Source organism: Engystomops pustulosus, chromosome 2 (assembly GCF_040894005.1).
Source record: "Engystomops pustulosus chromosome 2, aEngPut4.maternal, whole genome shotgun sequence".
NCBI classification, from domain to species: domain Eukaryota; kingdom Metazoa; phylum Chordata; class Amphibia; order Anura; family Leptodactylidae; genus Engystomops; species Engystomops pustulosus.
The window spans coordinates 143,015,011-143,039,460 of record NC_092412.1 but is presented as its reverse complement, the minus strand read 5'-3'; the positions used below and the strand labels follow the sequence as shown (position 1 = coordinate 143,039,460).

Here is a 24,450-nt window from a genome sequence, read left to right as displayed (position 1 = left end):
TTTGTATTTCTTTGAATTATTTTAGAGATAACAATAGGCTCTGGTGTCTTGTATAATGTGTTGCTGCAAGGAATCCACTTTCCAATAGATGCAAACGCCAAAAAAAACCCATGCAGATAAATATAGAGTGCAAAACTCTATGAGCCTGTGCAAACAGCAAGCGCCCTGATGCCTTGTGCTTCATTTCAATAAAGCTCATTTTATAAGTAAACTTAAAGGCAGAGCTCCTAATAAACATGTTTCTGTTCACGCTGCGGCATAAACGGTTAATAATGTAGATTTCCATTAATAAAATGTCCTCAATAAACTATAGACATAAAATAGTGAATTTGAAAAATAAATCTTTTCCTGAAATAAAAAAGTAGCTCACATATGGCCACAATAAGCGATAAATAAAAGTTAGTACAGTCATAAGAGCTGACTGTATAAGATGTGGGTGTAGCTCGTCTGAATTTCTGGAAAATGAAAGCAACATACAGTATGTGGGTCATAAAGCTCATTATACCCTTACATAAATCCTTCAGTGGTGGTAGTTTCCAAAATGGTCACATTCCTAGAATTAGAAAATACACAAGAACATGTGTGTAATAGCCAAAAGGAGTAATCTTTATTAACACTCCTAGAATTAGACTTTACCAGCACCACAGATGTGACAAGGCAGCCAACAAAACATATTGATAAATCTGCCCCAATAATTGTTATTGCGACTGAAATCTGTTTTTATTACTCTTATTTGTCTGCACCGCATTTATCAAGGGTTTAAGACCCTAATACCACAAAAGGGCCTGCGGAAAAGTCTATGGAGCAAACTTTATGCTAATGTGACAGAATTTTGGTGCAGTTTTCTTGTATAAACTAAGCCAACTAATAGGTGCAAAGTATAACTACATAAACTACACCACATTTATCATCCAACATCAGTCACAGCGATAAAGCTGGTGCAGCATTAGACTGTCTTACCTTACCACACTTTTGATAAACCTACCCCATTGTTTAAATCCAATCTGTGCCCTGCTGTTTGCCTAAACAGTTAATTCTCACATATGGGAGGCCCACTGAATACCAAATGTGTAGGCATAAAGGGCTTTTTGGGCACATAGCAAGGCAAAAAATGGGAGGAACACTATCTTTATAAAAACTCAATAGCCCAAAATCCTAATTGTACCACTGATCACCATAGATGTGGAATTCTTGTGCACAAACATTTTCTACAAAGATGTTACTTGAATATATCTTTTAATATAGCAGACTCACTTTTCCTCCTATTTTTCTACTGCTCTGACTTTTACTTACCTTCCTCACTTTTGGATAGCTCCTGATGGCCCCATAATCGTCTGGGCAGTCCCGGTTTTTGTGTGTTGTCCCACACTCCTGCAACCTCATTCTCCCGCCCCGACACATTACAGCTGCAGAGCCGAGACCAGGAAGCGGGACCAGCTCCTGCTGCCTCCAAACATCTCACTTCGGTCTATAACAGAGATGTGTGGAGGTAGCTCCTCCCATGCCTGGCCCCGCCCCCTCCCGGGTGATCTTAGGACAGGAGACAACAATATATAGGGAATGGAAGACCGTGGCAGGAGTACAGAAAGTTAGGGCATTATAAGTTTGGGGAAATAAATAAAAGTGGGGAAAAAAGTAAAGGAAGGAGAAAATTAAAAAGGGGGTTATATGTTGATGCGTTGCATTAGGGGGTTGGCCACAGGAAGGGGGCACTGTTTGGAGGTGGTGGAAGGGACAAGACAATGGGCATGATTTAGGAAAATGGGAGGGACTGTTTGTCCCTCTTTCTCTAGCCCAAAAGTTGGGAGGTATGCACATATCCATACATTGTGCTTCTTTGGATGAATCTCTGCCAATCTGCACAAAGTGCAGTTAGCCTCACGAATGTGCAGGGTGTGCCAGATTATTGAATACTGGCGCACCCTGCAATGCTCGGTAAGTGCGCACTATCTTTTTTTAGGTGCACTATTAATATACAGTGTGCAACATAATTCTGGTGAGTCACTGTATTAAATGTATCACAAACTCTGATTAAGCACTACCAGTGATTACATAGCTCCCAACTTTCCCGAATTTGGTGGGACAGTCCCGGGTTGGGAGATCATCCTAGGATGGAGGACGGAGAAAAAGTAAGAGGAGGATGGGGGACAGGAGGCCACAGTAAGAGGATGGAAGACACAGTATGAGGCTGGTGCCACACGCACCGCTTTGTCTGCATTTGAAAACACAAATGCAGACAAAGCCGCACCCAACGGGGCGGGCCGTGGCCCGATCGCATTGGCGTTTATATGGAAACACCTGCAATCGGAAAGGAGACACCGGTGTTTTGGGTTAATTTAATGCAAAACACCGACGGCTCATTCCCGATCGCAGGCGTTTCCATAGAAACGCAGGCAAAGCGTTACGTGTGGCACCAGCCTGAGGGAGATGGAGGACAGAGGCCACAGAAACAGGAAAATGGAGGACAAGAGGCCAAAGTAATAGGAGGATGGAGGACAGAAGGCCACAATATAAGGGAGGATGAAGGACCGGAGGCCACAGTATGAGGAGAATGGAGGACAGGAGTCCACAATATAAGGGGGACGGAGGGCAGAAGACCACAGTATGAGGAGAATGAAGGTCAGGAGGGCACAATATAAGGGGGGTGGAGGGCAGTAGGCCACAGTATGTGGATAATGGAGGATAGGGGACCAAAATATGAGGGATGATGGAAGACAGGAGGCTACAATATGAGGAGAATGGAGGACAGAAGGCCTCAGTATGAGAAGGATGGAGGACAAGGGGCCACAGTATGAGGCGGATGGAGGAAAGGGGGCCACTATAAGAGGAGGATCGTGGATAGGAGGCCACAATATGATGGAGATAGAGGTCAGGGGCCACAGTTTGAGGAAGATGGAGAACAGGGGCCACACGATGAGACAGAGGAAAGGAGGCCACAGTATGAGAAGGATGGAGGACATGAGGTCACAATATAAGGGAGGATGGGGGACAGGAGGCCACAATATGAGTGAAGATGGAGGTCAGGGGCCACAGTATGAGGAGAATTGAGGACAATGGGCAACAATATGAGGAGGATGGAGGATAGGAGTCCACAGTATGAGGAGGATGGAGGAAAGGAGAAACCCTGACCTTTTTGTGTTCCAACAGCATTGGATCAGTGGAAAAAAAACTGAAGTGTGAAAAAGCCCTTTGAAAAGAATGGGTCAGTAAGGCATCAGTAAAAAAAATCACTGCAGCCAGGAAGAGAAAACCAATCTGTATGTATCTAAAGGCTTTTACACTGATGTATGCTTGCCCAGGCGAGCATACAGCCATGCGCTGGAGAAAGGAGGGGTGAGCACTGCATGTGGAGGTGGCAAAACTGCAAAAATAATTGCAATTTCTTGCAGTGTGCAAGAAATTGTAGAAGCGCTGATAAATTGGGCCACATTTATTAAAGCATTTGCACCAGTTTTCTGTCTGACTACACTGAAAAAAATGTGCAAACTGCTTCCACATGTATTCTGTGTCCAAGAAGAAAAATGTGCACCTATAGGGGAATGTTAGTGCTTAGTCAGAGTTAGCGCCACATTTATTACTGATGTGCGCCACAATTCTGCAGCATGAACAAAGTGCACCCAAAAAAGATGGTGCACACTTGCAGGGGGCGTCAGATTCATGAAGACAAAGTTTTTATTAATCTGCCACACTCTCCACACTCCACAGGAAAACTGCACATAGTACAGACTGCACTTGTTTTGATAAATTTGGCCCAATGTGTTCTTCTGAAATTCTGTGTTGAACTTCTTCAGACAAGAATTGCTAGGTGAGAATAAACGGAACCCAGATTCCCTCTGCCCCCCTTGATGTTTACACTGTTAATGGAACCCTTTGCTCAACATATTAGACTTTTCCCACATATAAAAGGAATAAAAGTTATAGCTCAACAGATCGCAGAATAGGCCTTCTGCCGCTCCCATTATTATACGGTATTCTTTTTCTTCACCAGTAAATACACTACCCCACCTGTGAAGGAAACCGCAACGTTTTGGACCCCTAAAGGGTACTCAAGGTCACTTAGTTATCCTTTTACAGACACTCCCAGAACGCATGGGTTCTGAGAGGCGCAGGAAGTGATTTAAAGTTGTCCACACAACTTCCGGATATGGCACAACAATAAATCACAGCCCTGAATGGATATAAGATCCCTCTCACTAGCCTCAGCGAGAATCTTATCAACCCTGAGCTGCCACCAGTTCTCCATTAATATAAGCCCGGTCCCTAACGGGATTATACAGGGCCCCACCCTATAACCAACCCGATAGCATGTATCTATGTGAGACTCGGACGTGGGGATTCACGGATCGAGATAAGAGCAACACAGATTAGATACTATATTTAATTGCCTTGAGGGCACACTAGACAAAACAATACATACAGTTGGGATATATACAGTTACACAGAGTACAAACTACAAGGTAGCACTACAAGTTACAGCAGGTCAGCGAGTTTCTCTGCTCTTGATGTTAAAATGGTTTCAGACAAAAGACAATAAGTGCCTGATTATATCAGGTGCAGTCACACCTCTGGCTACCCAACAGGAGGGGTCATGGGTCCCCCCTAACCAGTATTACAACCAGAGCCCTGAAGTAACCATAGCTTCTCAAGGGGAAGTCGTAGGATCATGGTTCTGGTATAATTGGATCCAGGTGAAGGGTACTAGAGCCCCGGAAATCCGACCACTGTGATCTCCTGAATATAATAACCCAAAACTGTCCTTATTCCACCTATTGGTTTAAGAGTTTTTATGGCTCTTTGTCTGTTTGAGAATTGGGGAGGGAGATGCATGCAGACGATTTGGCTGCAGAGGGCCTTTGAAGTTCGGACACCTGCTAGTTCCATTAGGCTAAATAAGCAGAGGCTGGGGGAAAGTGGGCTAAGAAAAGCCCCACCACCCCGGTCATATTTATCATACCACCTATTCCAGATAATAGAAAGATTTGGATCAGTTAGATATTACAAGGTAAATGACCCTAAATCCTTAATTTTAAACATGGGCATCCCAGACAATACATGTTACAAATTAGCAGATAAGTTTCCTTAATAATGGTCTGATGGAGAAATTCCTTATCTAGGATTCACCTTAACTTTCCCTATAAATAAATTAGCTACCATTAAGAATAACCAACTAATTAACCAATACAAAAGGATATTCAAGCATTTTCCACCTACCAAATATCCTGGCTAGGGAGAATCGCAGAAATAAAAAGAATAATCTTACCAAAGATTCTTTATTATTTCTGCAACTTACCCATCCCTACCTTTTATAATCAAACGCATCCAACAAACCATACAAAAATTCATATGGAAACAATAAAAAGACAGAATTGCATCTAAGCTAATCATCTTGATGGTCTAAACAGATCCTGTATAAATAACTATTTCCAAGTAACAATTTTGGACCATATCAAAGCTTGGTGGATCTCAGATTCCATTACTACCCAATGTTTGGTGGTAACAGAAATTCTAAACCAAGCAAACCTTAAACCTCCTCTGTGGAAAGTTGCCATCACAAACTTAATCTCCAAAGGCTTTTCGCCCACAATCAAAACTGCGCTACAGATGTGGACAAAACCATATCCTACTAGGGAATTGATCCAAGTACAATATTCTCAACCCATATGGAAAGCATTCAGAAACTGATACCCAAAATATGCTTTTCAAATTGGTTGTCATGAGCAGGGCCGGCACCAGCACTGGACATACCTGGGCAAGTATCCCGGCCGAGAGCATTAAAGAGCCGGCGGCGCGTGGGCGCCGCCATCTTGGCTCCGATCGTCACTCCCTGTGACGTCACCGGGGAGCGGCGATCCGTTGCCATGACAGCCTGGGATCACACAAAGATCCGAGGCTGTCATGATCGAGGCTATCTATTACAATGTGCGATCTGCACATTGTAATAGATGGTATGCAAAATCCCCATATACTGCCATACTGTAGTATGGCAGTATATGGTAGGATCAATCAGACAACCTAGGGTTAAAGTACCCTAGGGAGTCTGAAAAATAGTAAAAAAAATAAATAAAAAAAAGTAAAAAAAAATATATATATATTAAAAAAACATAAAAATTCAAATCACCCCCCTTTCCCTAGAACTGATATAAATATAAATAAACCGTAAAAATCATAAACACATTAGGTATCGCCGCGTCCGAAAATGCCCGATCTATCAAAATATAATAACCGTTTTTCACTGCGTTTAACCCCGTAGCGGAAAATAGCGCCCAAAGTCGCAAATGGCATTTTTTTGCCATTTTGAAAAATAGAAAAAATTCTATAAAAAGTGATCAAAATGTCGAACAGTCCTAAAAATAGAAGCATTGAAAACGTCATCAGAAGTCGCAAAAAATGACACCACTCACAGCTCCATACATCAAAGTATGAAAAAGTTATTAGCGCAAGAACACGGCAAAATGAAGATTTTTTTTTCTGTAAAGGAGGTTTTAATTTTTGTAAATGTATGAAAACATTATAAAACCTATACAAATTTGGTATCCCCGTGATCGTATTGACCCAATGAATGAAATAGACCTGTCATTTGGGGCGCACAGTGAAAGCTGTAAAAACCAAGCCCACAAGAAATGGCGCAAATGTGTTTTTTCATCATTTTCACTGCATTTATAATTTCTTTCCCGCTTCCCAGTACACGGCATGGAATATTTAATACCATCACTACGAAGTGCAATTTGTTACGCAGAAAATAAGCCGTCACACAGCTCTGTACACGGAAAAATAAAAAAGTTATAGATTTTTGAAGGTGGGGAGTGAAAAATAAAAACGCAAAAAACGAAAAAGGGCCTGGTCCTTAAGGGGTTAATGTACCCTAATAGGTCAAATCTTTCCTGGAGATTGTTACTATTGTATGGTGGACCTGTAAACAGGTAAAAATCTGATGTAAATACATTTGTGTAAAAACTACAAAAGTACTTAAGGAATGATACCTTTATTGGCTAACCAGAAACATTATATTTGATGCAAGCTTTCAGGGCACACTGGCCCCTTCATCAGGCATGGATACACATGAAGCACTGGGAGAAAAACACAACATTTGAGGGATGTTACAATATGATAAAAAGTACAAATGGTGAGACACAAGATAAGCTGGGGCAATAAAACTGGAGGTTATGTTACACAGAGAAGGGTGATGGTGGGGTGACCTAGGATGGCAGGGGTCTGGAGTCATTCTCTTGTGGGGATTGAAGTGAGTCCATGTAATGAACCATAAGGTGCAATATTGAGGCCGTGTGTCAGTGACTGGAAGGTCATCATCAGCTTATGCTCTCAGGTATTCCTTTCTCTGTTGTCCTTAAAGTCACCTTTCAGTATTAGGACCTTTAAATCCTTCTCGCTGTGGCCTGGTCTAGAAAAGTTTCCCCACAGGTGTGTCCATCCCCTCGCTTATGGTGTGTCTGTGAGAATTCATCCTGCTCTGAAGTTTTAGTTGGGTCTCCCCAATGTATATATTATTTGTGTGACACCTCATGCACAGTATCATGTACACAACATTGGAGGATGTACAGGAGAATGTGCCCGGGATTTTATACTCCTGTTGTGTGTTAGGGATGTGGACTGTAAGCAGGTACAAATCCTCTGGAGATCCCTTCTATCTTTGGGATTAGAAAATGTCTCTATTCCGTATCTCATCATAGTGTTTCATATACTCCACGAGAAATTTAATAGCCAAAAATCAGAACTGAACTTCATTGCCCATTGTGAGAAATGAGCTAGTGCTCAGCATCCATCATGTCCCCCCTGTCAGCCATTTTATGTATCTTCTGCAGTTTACCCAGTGATGGCAAACCTTTTAGCAGCTGAGTGCCCAAACTGCAAGCCAAAACCCTGCTTATTTATCGCAAGGTGCCAACCAAAAATTAAAGCAGTAACTTATTGCTCCCTGTTCAACAACTTTCAAACATTTTAGATGGAAAATTTTCATCATTGTAGCTTCTTTCCAGTTTCCCTCTGTACACAGAGAATTTTGGGCCCAGCAGGAGGTTCCCAAAAATTAATTCGACCCTGTCTAATTCTCACTCTTCTTACAGTCCCAAGTAGCGAAGTAAGTATCAAAACATGACTAAGAGCAGGCCCGGGTGCCCACAAAGAGGGTTCTGAGTGCCACCTCTGGCACCCGTGCCATAGGTTCGCCACCACCGCCCTATATCTTGGTTGACACCTTAAGGGCATGGTCACACGGTGCGTTTTGGTTGCATTTTCATACGCAGTACAACAGCTGAGGGTCATTTGCCGAATTACATTACTGTTAACATTTGTGTTTACAAAACGCAATGTAAACAGTGGTCACAAAGTCAAATGAAACCTAAAAATTTACAAAAATCAACTAGCGCATTAGCTACACATTATTTGTCGGCAACTATTAGCTAACATTATTGATTTTGTTGATCTCAATGGTAGAACTGATGATATATCATGGAATACATCAAGGAATTACCAAGGAATGAATGAAGCATCATTATAGAGATCGCCATAAGTCATCTAGTATCCCGCACAATTAGATTTATATGATATAGCGTACAATCAACTTTATTATTTAAGTTAGAAAACGCATACGTTGACAGAACGTGTGAATTAAGCCTCAGGGCGCGTTCACACGTCTCCTTTTGGCCTATGTTTTCATTGCATTTGAAACGAATTACAACAGCTAAGGAGAGATGATTTACCTAATTAAATTACTGTTTATATTTGTTAATGAAATGTTAACATGTGTTCCTTGTTAACACATACGGTAACACATTTACTATGAGTTTTGTAAACAGTAATGTAATGAGGCAAATAATCTCTCCTCAGCTGTTGTAAAACGCAATGAAAACGCACCCAAAACATCCTCAGGCCGGCGCCACACGTGGCGCTTTTGTCTGCGCTTGCAAACACAGACAAAGTCGCGCCCACCAGGGCGGGCCTCGGCCCGATCGCATCGGCGTTTCTAACGCAAAACACCGGCGGTTCGTTCCCGATCGCAGGCGTTTCCATAGAAACGCTGATGCGATCGGGCCGAGGCCCGCCCCGGTGGGCGCGACTTTGTCTGCGTTCGCGTTTGCAAGCGCAGACAAAAGTGCCACGTGTGGCGCCGGCCTTAGGGTGCATTCACACGTTCAGTTTTTCAAATGCAATTTCCAAAGCCAAAAGCAGGTGTGCATCACAATGGGTGATAACATATCACTGAGAGTCGATCCTCTTCTTCTTTTTTACACTACACTCCTGGTTTGGACATTGCAAATTGCATCTGGAAAAAACGGAACACGTGAACGCGCCGTAACAAAGTTTAGACTGTGAATGAAAAAAGATAATAAACATTAACGTCCTGTCCCTAAGTGGATATTGCGGGAAGGTTACACGGTGATAAACATGTAACTTGTAGCCTATACGCTGGAACGAACATATTGAGGCGCTAGGGCCCCTCGTCACGCACTTATCGGTGACGTCATCTTCACGAGACCGGAATGACCCCGGAAGTGCTGCGCCGCACTCACACGTGGTTGTTCCGCAGGTGCTGTCAGATGAGGCTGGCCGGCCGGCTTAGAAGAGCTGCTTCTACCATGGCCTGTCAGCCCCCGATCAGAGACATGCTGGATAAGGTGATGAAGTTGCCTGGCGGAGCTAGTGGATGTAGGAACGGGCCGGACAAAGATGTGAAGGGTGAGCGGCGGAATTGGCTGTGTGGGGACACTATGATTGGATACGGCACAGGAGGGACTCTATGGACCTGTGTGCTCCAGAGGACCTCCTATACACGCCCTGGCTACATATATGTTGTATATATAGAATTATATCACTTTACAACTATCCGCTCAGTGACAGGTGAACCTGTCTTCATCCCTCCCTGATGGGTGGTCACCAGCATCACTGAACACCTAGCAGGGAGCTACAGGCAGATGTGGCAGCTGGACACCATAACTGTATGTGATGCATTGGATGCTGAGCCTGTAGCTGTGACATAACTGATCATTGGGGTCAGGTTGTGGAGCTATCAGATTTTGATGGCTTCAGTAGACTATAGCCTATAAATACAAAATTTTTAAAACCCCTTCGTGGTGGATTCTTAACTTCTTCATTACCCTTTTACCCCCTATATATGCCCTAGAGTACGTGCCCCATGCAGATATTGTGTAAATACACGTCATGAGTGTGTCCCAATGGTCATATCTCCAGAACTGTGGCATCTAGAAATACATACTGGTGTCATATTAAAGCAGAGACTCCCCTTTAATATAATATCTAGGTGAAACAAAACCGGAGAGATCCACTGTTTAAGTTTCAATAAAATGTTGTTTTATTTTTTTTACATTTAAATAGAGATTGTAATTCTTGAATGTATCCTTTTAATAGTGGATACAGTGTCAAAAACTCCTTCAAGATGGTATTTGCCCCAAGTTCTTATAGTCGCTGGTTCACTATTTAAGGTTATCTTTACAGAAAGACTATTGTGGCAACCTCTGTATACTTGGCCTTTCAAGGTCTCCATTGTTCCGGTTTCTGCCTTTGCACACCCTTGTTAACTTGTCCATTCAGGGTTACGCTCTTATTGATGTTTGTGGTGGTATCTAGATATACACCAGTTTCATCCATATGTTCATTAAGGTGGACTTTTGTCTACCTACTTACACAAACACTGCCTCTAGCCTCTACAGAACCACTATATTACAACTCTTAACAGATGGCTACATTCAAAACCGACCCTACATGGCATTTCATCTCGCCAGGAGACCCATCAGGGGTCTAATAGTATATTTTGATCTATATTTGCATCAAGTAAACTGAGGTTGCCACTAGGCAGAAAGCAATGACACAATAGTCTTTCTGAAAGAAAACCTTGAATAGTGAAGGAGCGACTAAAAGAACTTGGGGCAAGTACCATCTAGATAGTGTCATACAGCTGCAGAAATAAAAAATATTTTTTTCTGCAATACAGGCTGCCATCACCAGATGGCAGTTTTTGTTTTGGCCTGTAACCACTAGAGTAAAAATCTTGAATAACCTGAACTATGGTATATCTAGATGTCAAACAGTAATGCATCCATGAAGTGTTTATTTCTCACGTGTTTTGTACTTGCCTTTTAAAAACTTTTTAGTTTTAATTTAAAAAAAAAAATTACGCCTAGAATCCATATCGGTGAACTGATATCTCTGGTTCTGTTTCACACATTCTTTATTTATATTAAAGGAGAGATTCACCTCTGTTGCGTTTCTAGGTTCACGGCATATGACCATTTAAGGCGATCCACCCTCCAAAAACACTCCCACCACACACCGTACCGGTTTAATGTCTTTATACATGTTTCTCTGATGCCTGTATCCATGGGATTAGAGCCAGCATTGGAGGCAGGGTGCCGCAATATACAGTCAAGCTACCCCACCCTGCTCACTGACTCTGCTAACTTGGCTGATGAGAATGGGGTAACTTGACTATATTGTGCAGCTCCCTGCCTCCATGACTGGAACAGAGGACCTCCTTTTTTTTTTTTTTTTTTTTTTTTAAGAAAATCAGTGGAAGATATATAGAGACATTTAAGGTACTGAGTGTGGTTTCTTAACACAAGTGTGAAATCTGCCTTTGTAAAGGTCACCATAAGAAAAATCATGTCAGGGCTAGAATAGGAAGGCAATGTCTTATTCCCTCTAAGGGAACTGTTCAAGCTCCAGAATTGTTCACACATGCACAATGTTGTTAAGGACCAATAGGAGTTGTGTGTTCTTTCTATTTTATTACTACCTTGCTATGTGGAGCTAAATCCTCCCTCTTCTTTGTATGTCAGGTTGGAAAGAAATCTTGAATACTTCTGCAGGTGTCCTACAACAAGGGGGTGTGATCGGTGTCCCCACTGACACCATCTATGGAATTGCTTGCTTGGCACAAAGTCCTCAGTCTATCAGGAACATTTACAATGTGAAAGGACGCAATGGGACCAAGCCACTGGCTATCTGTGTTGGTGCTATTGAAGATATTTATAAGTTAGTAACAAACCATTTTATCTCTCTGCTTTCTAAATTACCTTAAGCTACACATCTAATATTTTTGTAAAATTCTATAGGGGTTATGGACTGCTTCAAGAACTGGGAAACCACTAACTTACCAACTATTATCGTACATGGTACTTGCAGTTGGCAGTGATCAGTTCTTTTTAGGTTTATGTAATCCCTTTATTCTTGTATTTTGTCATACTGTATATTTTTATTAAAACTCTTGTCTAAAACGGATGGGGGGTAATTTTTTGCTATTCGGACACCAATCTCAAGATCTTCCCTTTCGGCTATAGTATCCACCAGTTTTCTGGCAGAGACTATGGTAAATTAGGCGGGCCTGGGCGTGCAGGCTCCTGCCAGCCCTTTCCCGCCCTGCTCCTCGACGGTTGCCTGGCTTTTCTGACCCACTCACCACTTTGTACAAGAAAATGGCCAGGAAAATGGCTTTGTAAAAATCCTGGTGATCAGCCTTGAAATAAGCAAATACTGATCACATCTCTTATGTGGTATTAAAAATGTGTTTTTTTTGTTGCATATAGATACTGTCAGGTCAATGTCCCAGACCAGTTACTTCAGGATTTATTACCTGGGCCAGTTACATTGGTGATGGAGAGATCTGATGAACTCAATAAGGAGCTGAATCCTTATACTTCAGTACGTATACACTTTATTATATAGCCCCAGTAACATGTAAGTGTGGACACTTGCCGTGATGTTTTTCTGCTGTAAGGTACCTCAGTTAATTGGAGGTGCAAAGTACATCTAGACTGCCTTAAACTTTGATAAACCTAACCATATATTTGGTTCTTTGTCTAACAGAACCACAACCATAATGCATTTTGATAATGCCGTAACCACGGTTTTAGCAACTGCGCCACCTTCTCTCTGCTGCACAACCCCCATCTACCTATGTTGCCCCCACTTCTTTTTGTGCCATCCTTATTTTTATACTCCATCTCTGTATCTTGCCCCCCACAGGTTTCTTTGCTCCCATATGAACCCCCTACTTAACTTTCATTGTTCTATGCTGCACTGAAGTGATGTGTTTTGAAAGATGATATTCTCATCTTTACTATTACATTAGAATCATGGTTGTAGCTGCTAAGATAGAGTTGTCTGACATGCTTCCTCTCCAGCCTCTATCTCGTCCTTTATAGGCAAACAAGTGTGTTAAGTTATAAGCAGCCTGTAACCCGGGAAATTAATCTAGCAATCCAACTTCTATAGCAAATCTCTCAACCCTACTATATGTTTCTATGCCTTTTATCAGTGTGCACGGAGGTAGCGGATTTGGTTCTTTTAAATTTTGGTTGCTGACTCCTTTGCTGCTCCCCCCCCACCCCCTCAATCCCTAGGATTACTCTTATTCTATCCACATATATTTGTTCATCCAAGGGATTTTTTTTAAATGTGGCAATCTCCATTTCCTTAAGCTAATAAAGTTATTTGTGTGTTCTTGTTTCCTTACTTGTACTGAAATGTAGTCCTGTCTTATTCCAGTTGGTGGGTGTTCGTATACCAGATCACGCATTCATCCGACAGCTGGCACAGATCTGCTCCCAGCCATTGGCACTGACTAGTGCGAACATCAGCACCCAGCCAAGCACATTGACAATTGAGGTATTGTCACAAATTAAGGTTTATTGAAAGTCATTTAGATCTTAATTTCTCTTAGCCACCTTTCACACAAGCATAGACACCTATAGCGCCGCCCATGGACCGGTGACCCTACAGTTGATGGGGGATAGAAAAAGGATAGAGCATGCACTATATTTTCCCATATGTACAGCTGCCCCCCATGCTTCCCCATGGAGAGGGGAAGTGTTAGCGGTGCTCATCTCTCTATGTCTACAGAGCGCGGCTGTATACGTTCATGTGAAAGGGGCGTTACGTAAAGACTACAAAGTGATTTTTAAAAATCTGTGCAGGAATCGTCAATTCCTAACCTGTCTATTTATTCCCCTGGCAGCATTTATTACATGTAAATCATTCATCTAAACAGAGAATAGGTTAACCTGGACAATAAGATAAATAAAATAGTTTCCTACTGTTTTAATGTTGTATATTTGCATACGTTTCATTAAAGTTTATTTTTTCTAGTTTTCAAATTTTTTTTTTTTAACAACTTCTTATATATTTAGAAGGTTTATGAACAGGTTCTCTAAATCTTTGCAGGAGTTTAAAGACCTATGGCCCTTGTTGGGTCTAGTAGTGGATGGAGGGCCTATTGGAGATGTGTCCAGTCCAGAATGTAGATTAGGGTCTACTGTAGTGGATCTTTCTATTCCTGGGAAGTTTACAGTTATCCGTCCTGGATGGTAAGTTCACTTTTGTCAGATGGTTATTTATATTTTCTTGTATATGTGCAGTTAAAGAGAATCTTCAAGGTCCAGAGTACTTCGAAACTGAGACCCTTTCAGACAAAGGTTTTAATGCAGCCTAGTGATACTGTACCATACTGTTAATGTTAAGGCCATCCATTTAAATTCCCAGTGGACTGTACTGCTGGCGGACAAAATAGCACATGCTCCATCTTCCTCCATATGTGCTGTCCGGCTTCATGGAGAGTTAAAGGGTGAGGAGCACTCACTACTTACGTTCTCCAGCCTGGCCCGGATCTATCATACGTTTGTTAGAAAGGAGCCAAATAATGACACTGACCTTTAGTAGGAGCAGAAACGTGTTTAACTGGCCCCAAACTAATGTAGAAGCGCAGAAATAATCTTCATTTTATGTTCCTGGAAATGGACTTGCCCCAGCTTAATACATGACATTCTTAAACTCTATGTGCATAATTGCTGTCTGTAGCCAAATCGGATCCACCCTGACCATGGAAGGACAGAATAGTGTGTCTGTGAATTGAACCTATTAGATTTTTCTGCATTCTGTGGAGAATAATTAAATAGGACAAACTTTTGGTTATTGTCATAGAGCTTATACTGGAATAACTCCAACTTATGAACTTGTAGAGTAACTGTCTTCCTGTCTCTTTGGCAATGTGTACACTATTCTCTATGGCGACATGGGGGAGCCAGAAAAATAGGGCTCTTGATTACAAGTTCTCTTTAGTGGCGCTAAATGAAAGTCGAGAGAGAGTAGCCTGGGATTTATGCCCACAACCAGAAATGTGGGGGAAATTACTTGAAGCTTCTACTTGGGCTCCAGTTTTGCTTGTGAGTAGATCATTCTGGAACACCAGATTGATAATTGCATTATATCAAAATCTGTTCTATAACTTATTTTTGTTTTTGTTTTAGTGCTTTATCTCCAACATTAGAAATCTTAAAGAACAAGTACGGCTTGTCATCTGTGTCCTGACATTGTCTCTGCCAATATGATGACCTCCTTCAGATTGTAGACCAAGAGGAATCTTTGTGATGACAGCAAACCAGCACGCATTTGATGTCATGGGCTGAAGTGCAGATTCTTGAAAACTTTGGCATGTCTTACAAGACTATTTATTCCGTGGGACCCCCCTCTCTTATTTATGTTCTGGTTAAAGGTGGCTTAAATATGGAGACAAGAAAGCATTAAATCTTCCAGGTTGATGACTTATTTATTGAAAAGACACTGTTACATTGATGACCTGCTTTGTTACTGTAATGTTTGTAAGAATGAGAACAATCCCTCGGTAATTGCTTGTTACAAGTGACACCTCCTTGTTAATGGACCAGGCTTACATTATTGTTTGGGCTGGTTTTAGAGGATAGTTATGTGCACCCATCTTATATTTATGTACGCCAGACACCCTGCTAGATAAATTGTCTGAATGAAAATCTTTATAGGGATGTAGGTTAAATCATTTCATACATGGCTGGACCAGGATTTGTAGGCGTACTGTGGGTGAATTTAGCACCTCTGAAATGTGCCTTTTAGATATACTTTAACTTTTAAAACTTTTTCTCACAAATCTATAGTCCTCATAGACCTATCAAGTAAAATAGTATCAACGTCTTAAGCCATTACTGTTAGTTTATGAAAACAAAAAAGGTTTTAAAACTTAAATGATGTCTACCATCAAAAATGATAAACCTGGGGCACTTACTCATAGATCCAGGCACAGTGACAGTAGTACTCTTCTTATATTTGTTATCCATGGCCGTCTTCCTTGTAAAAAAAAATCAACTGTTAAAATTATGCTAATGATCCTGAGTGCTCCTGAGAGCCGTGATGTAATCTCGCACTGTGTGTGTGGGGGAGTGCTCCTCCATAGTATAACAGAACGCCCCTGGCTCATTAGCACAATTTTAAAAGCTGATTTTAGAAGGCAGGAGGCCATGGATAACCGATATTATATTACCAACATCCTGGTGCCTGGATTGAGTTTCAATGATTTATGATGGATTTTGATGGTAAATTTCATTAAGGTAACCTATATGGGTTTTTTATGATTTTAGAATTCAACTTAATTTCTTGAAATAAAATAAAAAGTCAGAAACTTTCAATTGTCTCTTTCTTTACATCCAAACACTGTTGATGCAGAATGTGCTTGTAAACCCAAGCAGAAAAGTGAATACTAGTTCTGTTGCTGAACCAATGAACTTGAAGTTTAACCTTTGGTACGCTTTCCAACATACGATGCATGCCATGATTGGAAAATCAATCTTAGAACTTATCTTGGAATATAAAAATGTCCAAAAGTAATACATTTGTTTAAACAACATGTATTCATAGGTGTTATGCTTTAAATGTTCTACAATGGTAAGTTTTCAGCTGGCTGTGTGAGCTACAGACTGGTTCCATCATTTCCTGTTTTCACTTGAACAGATCAAGTGTCCATTGGGTGGCTTCATATACTTTATAAAAATCATCTTTAAAATAGCTTTAGACTGTCGGTCCTGTGATCTACAGGACCGGGAAATTACAATATTGGAAACGAGCACTGCCTATTATAGATGGAATGTTCTTAGATTATCATCGTGGAGGGTTTATCTACACTTTTATTTAGCTTTTGACACTCTACTAGTATCTAACACACAGAAAAAGAGAGATGAGACAAATTGGAGTCATGAGATGGATGCTAGACACAATAACACACTGCGCCCTGCTGCTTTATCTAATCAATAAAACAGAGTCCGCACTGGGAGTCTGAAGACAAAATGTAATAATTGAGTGAGGTGGAAGTATTCAGAAGCTGGAACTTTATATTTAGCAATGATTTCTGCGAAAGATAGGGGTTTGCCCAATGACATCAAGAGCCACAGTCTAAAAACGCCTTTTTCTAACCACCATCTGAAAGCACCTGGGTCCTGTCCTGGTGGGAAGGCAGGATTATGAAATAGGTTTCAGTTTAAGCAACAATATAATCCTTCCCCATTGTTATCCCTAAGTGAACGCTATAGATTGAGTGAGTGGAATGAAAAGGGGTATATAGAAATAAGGGGAAAAAAAAACAACGGAGGGCAGAGCCTCAGGTAAAGGAAAAATTATCGAAAATGGTCCTCAATGGGGTGCTCACCAAGTCACCTTGGCTTGTATACATGCATGTAACCCTTATCGCAAGGTATTGATATCACAATGAATCCAAACACGGTGACTACTGCTCCTCTAGCCCAAAAGCAAAAAGACGCTGGTTCCAATGAGAACTGGCCAGCGGAATGTAATATATAAAAAGTGGGTCGGCTAGACCTTATGGGCACTGACTACCGGTATAGGAGTATCTACTGCAGTGAACACTGACTCAACTCCAGAATTGTAATAAAAAATCCACATTTATCATTATCAATCAACTAGATAAGGGGGTGGTATACTTGTACCAAATAGAGATGATTATATCTCTGAGGCTTCTCGCTTACATTCAAATACCAAATTTTATGTAAAACTTGATAAAAACCCTACCATCAAGTTCGAAGCTGCACTGTATAAACACCTAGAAAAGGACACAAAATGGGGATCCTAGATAAAAAAAAGAATATCATTACCTAAAAATCGAGGAACCTTTCACCCCCTTATTTTATCATCGCTCCAAAGTCCATAAGGATCTGCATCATCCGCATCATCATTTGGCCTCCAACAATACAAAGACAAGATTTGGGCTCAGTAAACACTGAATTGTGTGGTCTGACCCAGAAGTTGGAATGTGTCTAGAGTAGAGCATGGAAAACAAGGAAGTAAAGCATCAGTGTAGATCCTGAAATATGTAAGGTGTACCGGTGAGAAATATGTATAACCATGTGAATTTCCATGAGACTCCATGTATCCGCAAAATTTTGCGTCTTTAGTAACTGCAGAAAAGCATGTGTCTAGGTGGATACATCTTGTCTATAGCAGGCTGGACAATGAAGTTAATGTCTCCTCACCAAATCAAGGTACAGTAGGTAAATTGACTAAATCTATGAAAAATAGATTTGAACATGGTTACTTGCAGATTTGGTGGAGCGTAGCAACTGACAATACATTCTGCAGTGCAATGTGCCGGACTGTATTAAGAAGCCACCCTCAGTTACAAATGGTCTAAAACCTTCAATGTGGTTCAAATATGGTGCAAAGCATTCAACCCCTTCAAACTATTTTTGTCTCCAGGACACAGCCTCTTTTTTTACCACTTGATGGTAAATAAGCTGGTGTTGGTTGTAGTTTGGGCACTCGGTCTCTAAAGGGAATGCCATCACTGCCTAAGGTGTTTTTTAGGGGTTAATAAAAATTGAGGTGCGTTCTACAAATTGTAATATTTTCATTTTGGGCGGAAAATGAAACATTCACAATGGACTAAATGACAAAAGGATCCACAAAGTTTGATACCCAATTTCTCCTGTGTTTGCCGATATGGTAGATTGCTGTATGGGCACACGCCCGGGCATAGAATGGAAGGAGCGCCATCCCGAGCAGATTTGCATTGTCAAATTGTCAAGGCTGTAGTTATATATATTTTTTTTTAATATGGACATAGAGTGGCTTACTTTTTTGCCACTTGATATGTACTTTTCTGGTACATAATTTGGGGCATCTATAGCTAATTGACGAGTCTTTGTTGGTGCAAAAAAATGAAAATCGTAAATTTTTGCTTTTTTTTGGATGTTCACCATATACCATATATTGTATGGGTCCCCACGATTACAGAAATACCTCATTTATATTTTTTTATGTTATATGTTAATTTGGAGACAATCTTGTTAATTTTAGCATCACCAGCTTTTCAGAGAGATGACCAGATTTGTCAGCCGAAAGAAAAAAGTTAAGGGCTTATTTCTTTGCAAGAAGAGTTGTTCCTATTTTGGAGAGTGTAACATTTTTTTAATAACTTTTTAGAGCAGTTTTTTAAAGGGTATTAATAAAAAAAATTATCTTTTTTTCTTTGTTACGGACGCAGCGATACCAAATATGTAGGGTTTTTATGTGTATTTGTGGTTGTATTTTTTTTACTGTATACAGGCAGTCCCCGGGTTACATACAAGATAGGGTCTGGAGGTTTGTTCTTAAGTTGAATTTGTATGTAAGTCGAAACTGTATATTTTATAATGGAACTTCTAGACAATTTTTTTTCTTTTGCCCCAGTGACAATTGGAGTTTCAAAATTTTTGGTGTAATTGGACCAAGAATTATCAATAAAGCTTCATTACAGACATCTTACAGCTGATCATTGCAGTCTGGGACTATAGTAAAGCATCCAGAGAGCTTCACCAGAGGACAGAGGGGTCTGTCTGTAACTATGGGTTGTCTGTAAGTCGGGTGTCCTTAAGTAGGGGACCGCCTGTACAAACTTGGACTTGTATTTACTGTAGAGCAGTGTAAATTGTCTGGAATGCTGTGGCATGCTCAGACAGTTTACAGTCAGACCCGTAAAGGGACTGACTTCCGGAGACATCGGGCAGCCCTGAGGCACTCGGCAGACCTCGGGGCTGCCCTGAAGAGTATCGGATCCCTTGTAAGCAGCACCGGAGGTCTGATCCTTAGCGGGACGACCCATCGCAAAATTGGGTCAATTTTTGGTGGGTTCCCTTGATGACCCGGAGACACTGCTAATGATCCACACAAATTCTGCCTACTTGGTGTATGGCAAAACTGTCTGCGGCAGGAAGGGAATGTATAAGCTGTAAACTAGATCACAAATTCAGAACCTGCAAGAAAAAAGGCACCAGATTTGACTCCACAGAATGTCCCCACTTTACCTATGCAAATGAGGAGAGGGTATTTGGCTAATTACAATGCTGTTAACATTTACATTTACAAAATGCAATATTAATGCAATTAGTTAACTGCACATTAGCATTGTTTTAACAGCAATGTAGTTAGGCAACTCTCTTCAGTTGTTGTATTGCGTTTCACAATGCAATGTAAACGTGTGAACACAGTCTTAGGTAAGTGGCAAAGTAGTAGAGAGAAGAGAAGACATGAGGGAGCCTTTCCGGAAGAGAAAGAGGCAGGACGAGACTTCATCATCTGCCCAGCAGGAGCCTGCCCACAAGAGGAGGAAGGATGACCTGACCCAGCTGGACAAGGAGATGGCAGCTTTCCTCCATCTCCTGATGGATAGACTCATCAGGCTTTTCCATGCCAGTGACAGCCGCAGGAAGTTATCAGATAAATATCTCCTGGCAATGGTGTGTGAGTATTTCAGAAGAGCAGCAATACCCACTGATGAATACAGAAGCCTCTTCTTCCCAGCACTCTTCTTGGCCAACCAGTTTGAGGAGGAAGAATTAGAAATTTGCAGTGAGATCTACCCCTGGGCCTTAGGATGCTCCTGGACTCTGAACAGAGAACAACTGCTCCATGAACGCAACCTGCTATTCCAGCGAATTGGATATAGAGCTTGGGTAGACCTGTCCACCTGTCACCTGATAATAGCTCAGGATCCTATGGATTGGGCGTGGATGACAGAGAGACCAATCCCTGTTCCTGAACCCAGAAAAAAGCATCCTGCCAGATTGCAGCTGCAAGACCAACATGGAGAAGAAGACCTAGAAGCCAATAATGATGAAGCCATCTATCCATGGGAAGGATCCAGTATCCAAGTCACAGCACATAACACTCGCTGTATCAATCACTGTAGGTAGTCACATGCAGCCAGTGTAGGTAGTTACATACACCTGCACTGCACTCATGTTATAGGGTTACCTCCCTTAGTATGCCCAGAGGAAGGGCAGTACAGCGGCCATGGTTTCCCTACAGGTTTGTTGTTTCTTTTATTTCTATGTATGGTTTTAAATTTTCACTTAAAAGGGGTTATATTTAAAAAATTTTATAATATCCATAGAAATAATTCATAATAATTGTACTGTAGCTTATATATACTATTATGATACAGGCGTTTGTAAAATGCACATGTGGAATCCCAGTTCTTGTTTCTCCATGAACATCTTGCAACAGTAGAATCTGTTAGTAACACTTATAGGAGTGTGTTCACCTATGTTACTTTCCATTCTCAAATCAGCATCTTTACATCAGTTGTGCTGAGGTTAAAGGACATGTACCATCAAATTTACTGATGGTAGATGTCCCAAACTTACCTGCTCATTACGTCCATCAGGGGATGACTTCACTTTTGTTATTTTCAGGTACATCAGCATTCATTTTAAAAACACTTTATAAAAACATTCAAATGAGCCGGAGGTGCTCTGGGCTACAGCACCAGAGCGCCTCTTGGCTCCCCCGCCTGCTAATATATGCACGCCCCCTCCATATTCATGGCGCCTGGTCCCACCCACTGATCCGCTGACAGTGTGTGTGTGTGTGTGTGTGTGTGTGTGGGGGGGGGGGGGGGGGGGGGGGGGGGGGTAAGCCGCACTGTACATGGCATGCGTAAATTAGCAGGCGGAGGAACCGAGAGGTGCTCCAGTGATGTAATCTGATGGTACATGTCCTTTAAGGAAAACTGATTGCACTTTTAGTGCACGTGGAGGGTTGGGGGCGATATGGCAGCTCAGGGTAAAGTATAGCACATTATTTTTAAAACCCCATAGTGGCTTTAGTTATAGTTGGCTCTGTAGTCAAGGAGGTGGAGACAATTTACTGACACGTGATGTCACCGGGGAGCGACAATCTGTTTCCATGACAGCCTGGAGTCTGTACAAGACTCTAGGCCAGTGATGGCGAACCTTTTAGCGGCCGAGTGCCCAAACTGCAACCCAAACCCCCCTTATTTATCGTGAGGTGGCAACCAAAAATTAAAGCAGTAACTTATTGCTCCCTGTTCTTCAACAACTTTCAATCAGATTAGCCTCCTGAGGACAGCAACACAGGAGAAAGATGAAACATTTGCATAATTTTAGCTTCTTTCCAGTCTCCCTCCTCACACAGAGAATCATGGGGCCAGCAGGAGGTCCTCCAAAGATAATTCAGCCCTATCTACTCATTCTCCCTCTTCCTACAGTTCTAAGTAGAGAAGGAAGTATCAAAATATGTCTGAAAGCAGCGTCTCTTAAGTTGCTTGGAACTGCACGAAGATTCTTTGAGTCCTGTCTGGCGTGCTGGGGTGATGGCCCACAGGCCATAGGTTCGCCACCACTGCATTAGGCCTTGTCATTTCTGAAAAATGGTTACAATGTGCTTCAGTGTCCAAATCGCTGTTTTTTTGCGATTTTGCATCTGATAAAAATTTAAATAAAACCAATCAACTGGTCGCAAAAAAAATGAAAGCTCCATACACCAAAGTGGAAAAAAATTATTAGAATCAGATTATAGTGAAACAAAGAATTTTTTTTTGTACAAAATGTTTACATTTCTTAAAAATCTAATAAAACCTAATGAAATATATATATATAAATTTGTTATTTCCATGATTGCACTGATCCATATAATAAAGAGGTGATGTCACTTGAAAGGACAGTAAAATGAAAGCCATAATAGGAAGGAATACGTGCAAAGGTGTTTTTTCATCAACTTCACCACATTTTTTCCCCTGCTTCACAGTACACAGCATGGAATGCCAACACTAGGAAGTATCATATGTGATGCAGAAAACAAGACCTCACAAAGCTCCATACAAGAAAACATAAAAAGGCCTGTTCTAAGGTTACGTTTATACAAATGTGTGCTCGCCCTGCTGTAGCCCGGGCGGGGGCACATCAGCATGCTGGAGAGGAGGGATGAGTTCACCCCTCCATTCTCCACAGAAAACAGCGCCATATGGTCGCAAACACAGGAAAAGATAAAGCATGCCCTATCTTTGTTAAGTGTACTGCACCATAGCCGTCTATGGGGACGTGTGTGTGAATAGGGCCTAGTGCAGACTGCACTATGTGTTGTATATCATCTCCCTTAGAACAAGCCTTGTTAGGTGGGTGATGCTGGTTCTGCTGTGGAGGTAGAAAAGGAAAAACTCATGGGTGCTGCCTAGTCTGCATGGTGTTTAATCGAATCTTATGCTCTTCCTGTGGACAACCTGGAACCTCATCTGGTGAACATTAATGCCACAGAATAATTAGTCCTTTTAGGACATAATATACCTTATGTACAAATCTGTCCTGAGACAGAAAAAAGCCTTATCGGTCAGGCCTAAAACTTAACTTTTATTAAATTTTTGAAGGCAAGACTAAACCAAATTACATCACACTAACTCTTAAAAATACGTTTGGACTGCTGTCATAACTCTAAAGGTATTTAAGGTAGGATTAAGGTTTAATTGTTGGATCTCTGCAGCGATCCTAATGATTTAGCAGCCTCAATCATGACATTAAAAATAACACACAGGCCCCCCCGGCATGTTTCGCCGGACAACCGGTGTCATCAGGAGATCAGGGCTACTGGGCTACTTCAGTAGCCCCGATCCCCTGATGACGCTGATTGTCCAGCAAAACATATCGGGGGGGGGGGGGGGGCGTGTGTTATTTTTAATGTCATGATTGAGGCTGCTAAATCAATAGGATCGCTGCAGAGATCCAACAATTAGACTCATCTGGTGAACAACTCTTTACTCCAAGAAGATTTGGAGGCCAAAGAAAAATATGGGTAGATTCTTGAGACAACCTGTGTATATATGATAAATGTTAGTTACAAATTGGGGTAATTAGAGTATTTAAGAAATGCAAATAATAAAAATTTGAAAAGTGTCAAATATTTTCAAATTTCATTTTTTGTTTCACAACCCCCCCCCCCACAAAAAAAAGTCTGAATCTTACTTTCTAAAATGTGTAAAAAGGATTACTGTATAAAATAACTCTGTAAGAGGTTACTGATGTGATCTGATTGTTGATATCATACACTACCGTATTATTGTTTTCCATGTGCAGACCCATGAACAACCCATTGGTGCCCCATGTTGCTTCTGATGCAGGGGAATTGATTATAAGGAATCCCTTAGTTATCATTAAGCACAGCTGTTGCAACAATCTCCACAGAGCTGCTCCCTTTTTCTGTACACAATTGGACAGGAAAGGGTTAATAATGGTCTTGCAGCGCAGTACCACGAAACAGATATGACTGATCTGCAAGATCACTATTGAAAGTACATCATCTCCACAAATCTGATACTGATGGACAATCCTGATGCAT

At 41.3% G+C, this 24,450-nt stretch overlaps 1 protein-coding gene across 1 annotated transcript; it reads left to right on the top strand.

The window, feature by feature from the left end:
- The first annotated feature begins 9,459 nt into the window (after nt 1–9,459).
- On the top strand, nt 9,460–16,459 carry YRDC (yrdC N6-threonylcarbamoyltransferase domain containing). The gene is made up of 6 exons (XM_072136739.1): nt 9,460–9,693; nt 11,811–12,006; nt 12,558–12,672; nt 13,519–13,638; nt 14,194–14,336; nt 15,276–16,459. The coding sequence occupies exons 1-6, from the start codon at nt 9,498–9,500 to the stop codon at nt 15,334–15,336; spliced, it is 831 nt and encodes a 276-aa protein (XP_071992840.1). The 5' UTR covers nt 9,460–9,497; the 3' UTR covers nt 15,337–16,459.
- Nucleotides 16,460–24,450: the final 7,991 nt, after the last annotated feature.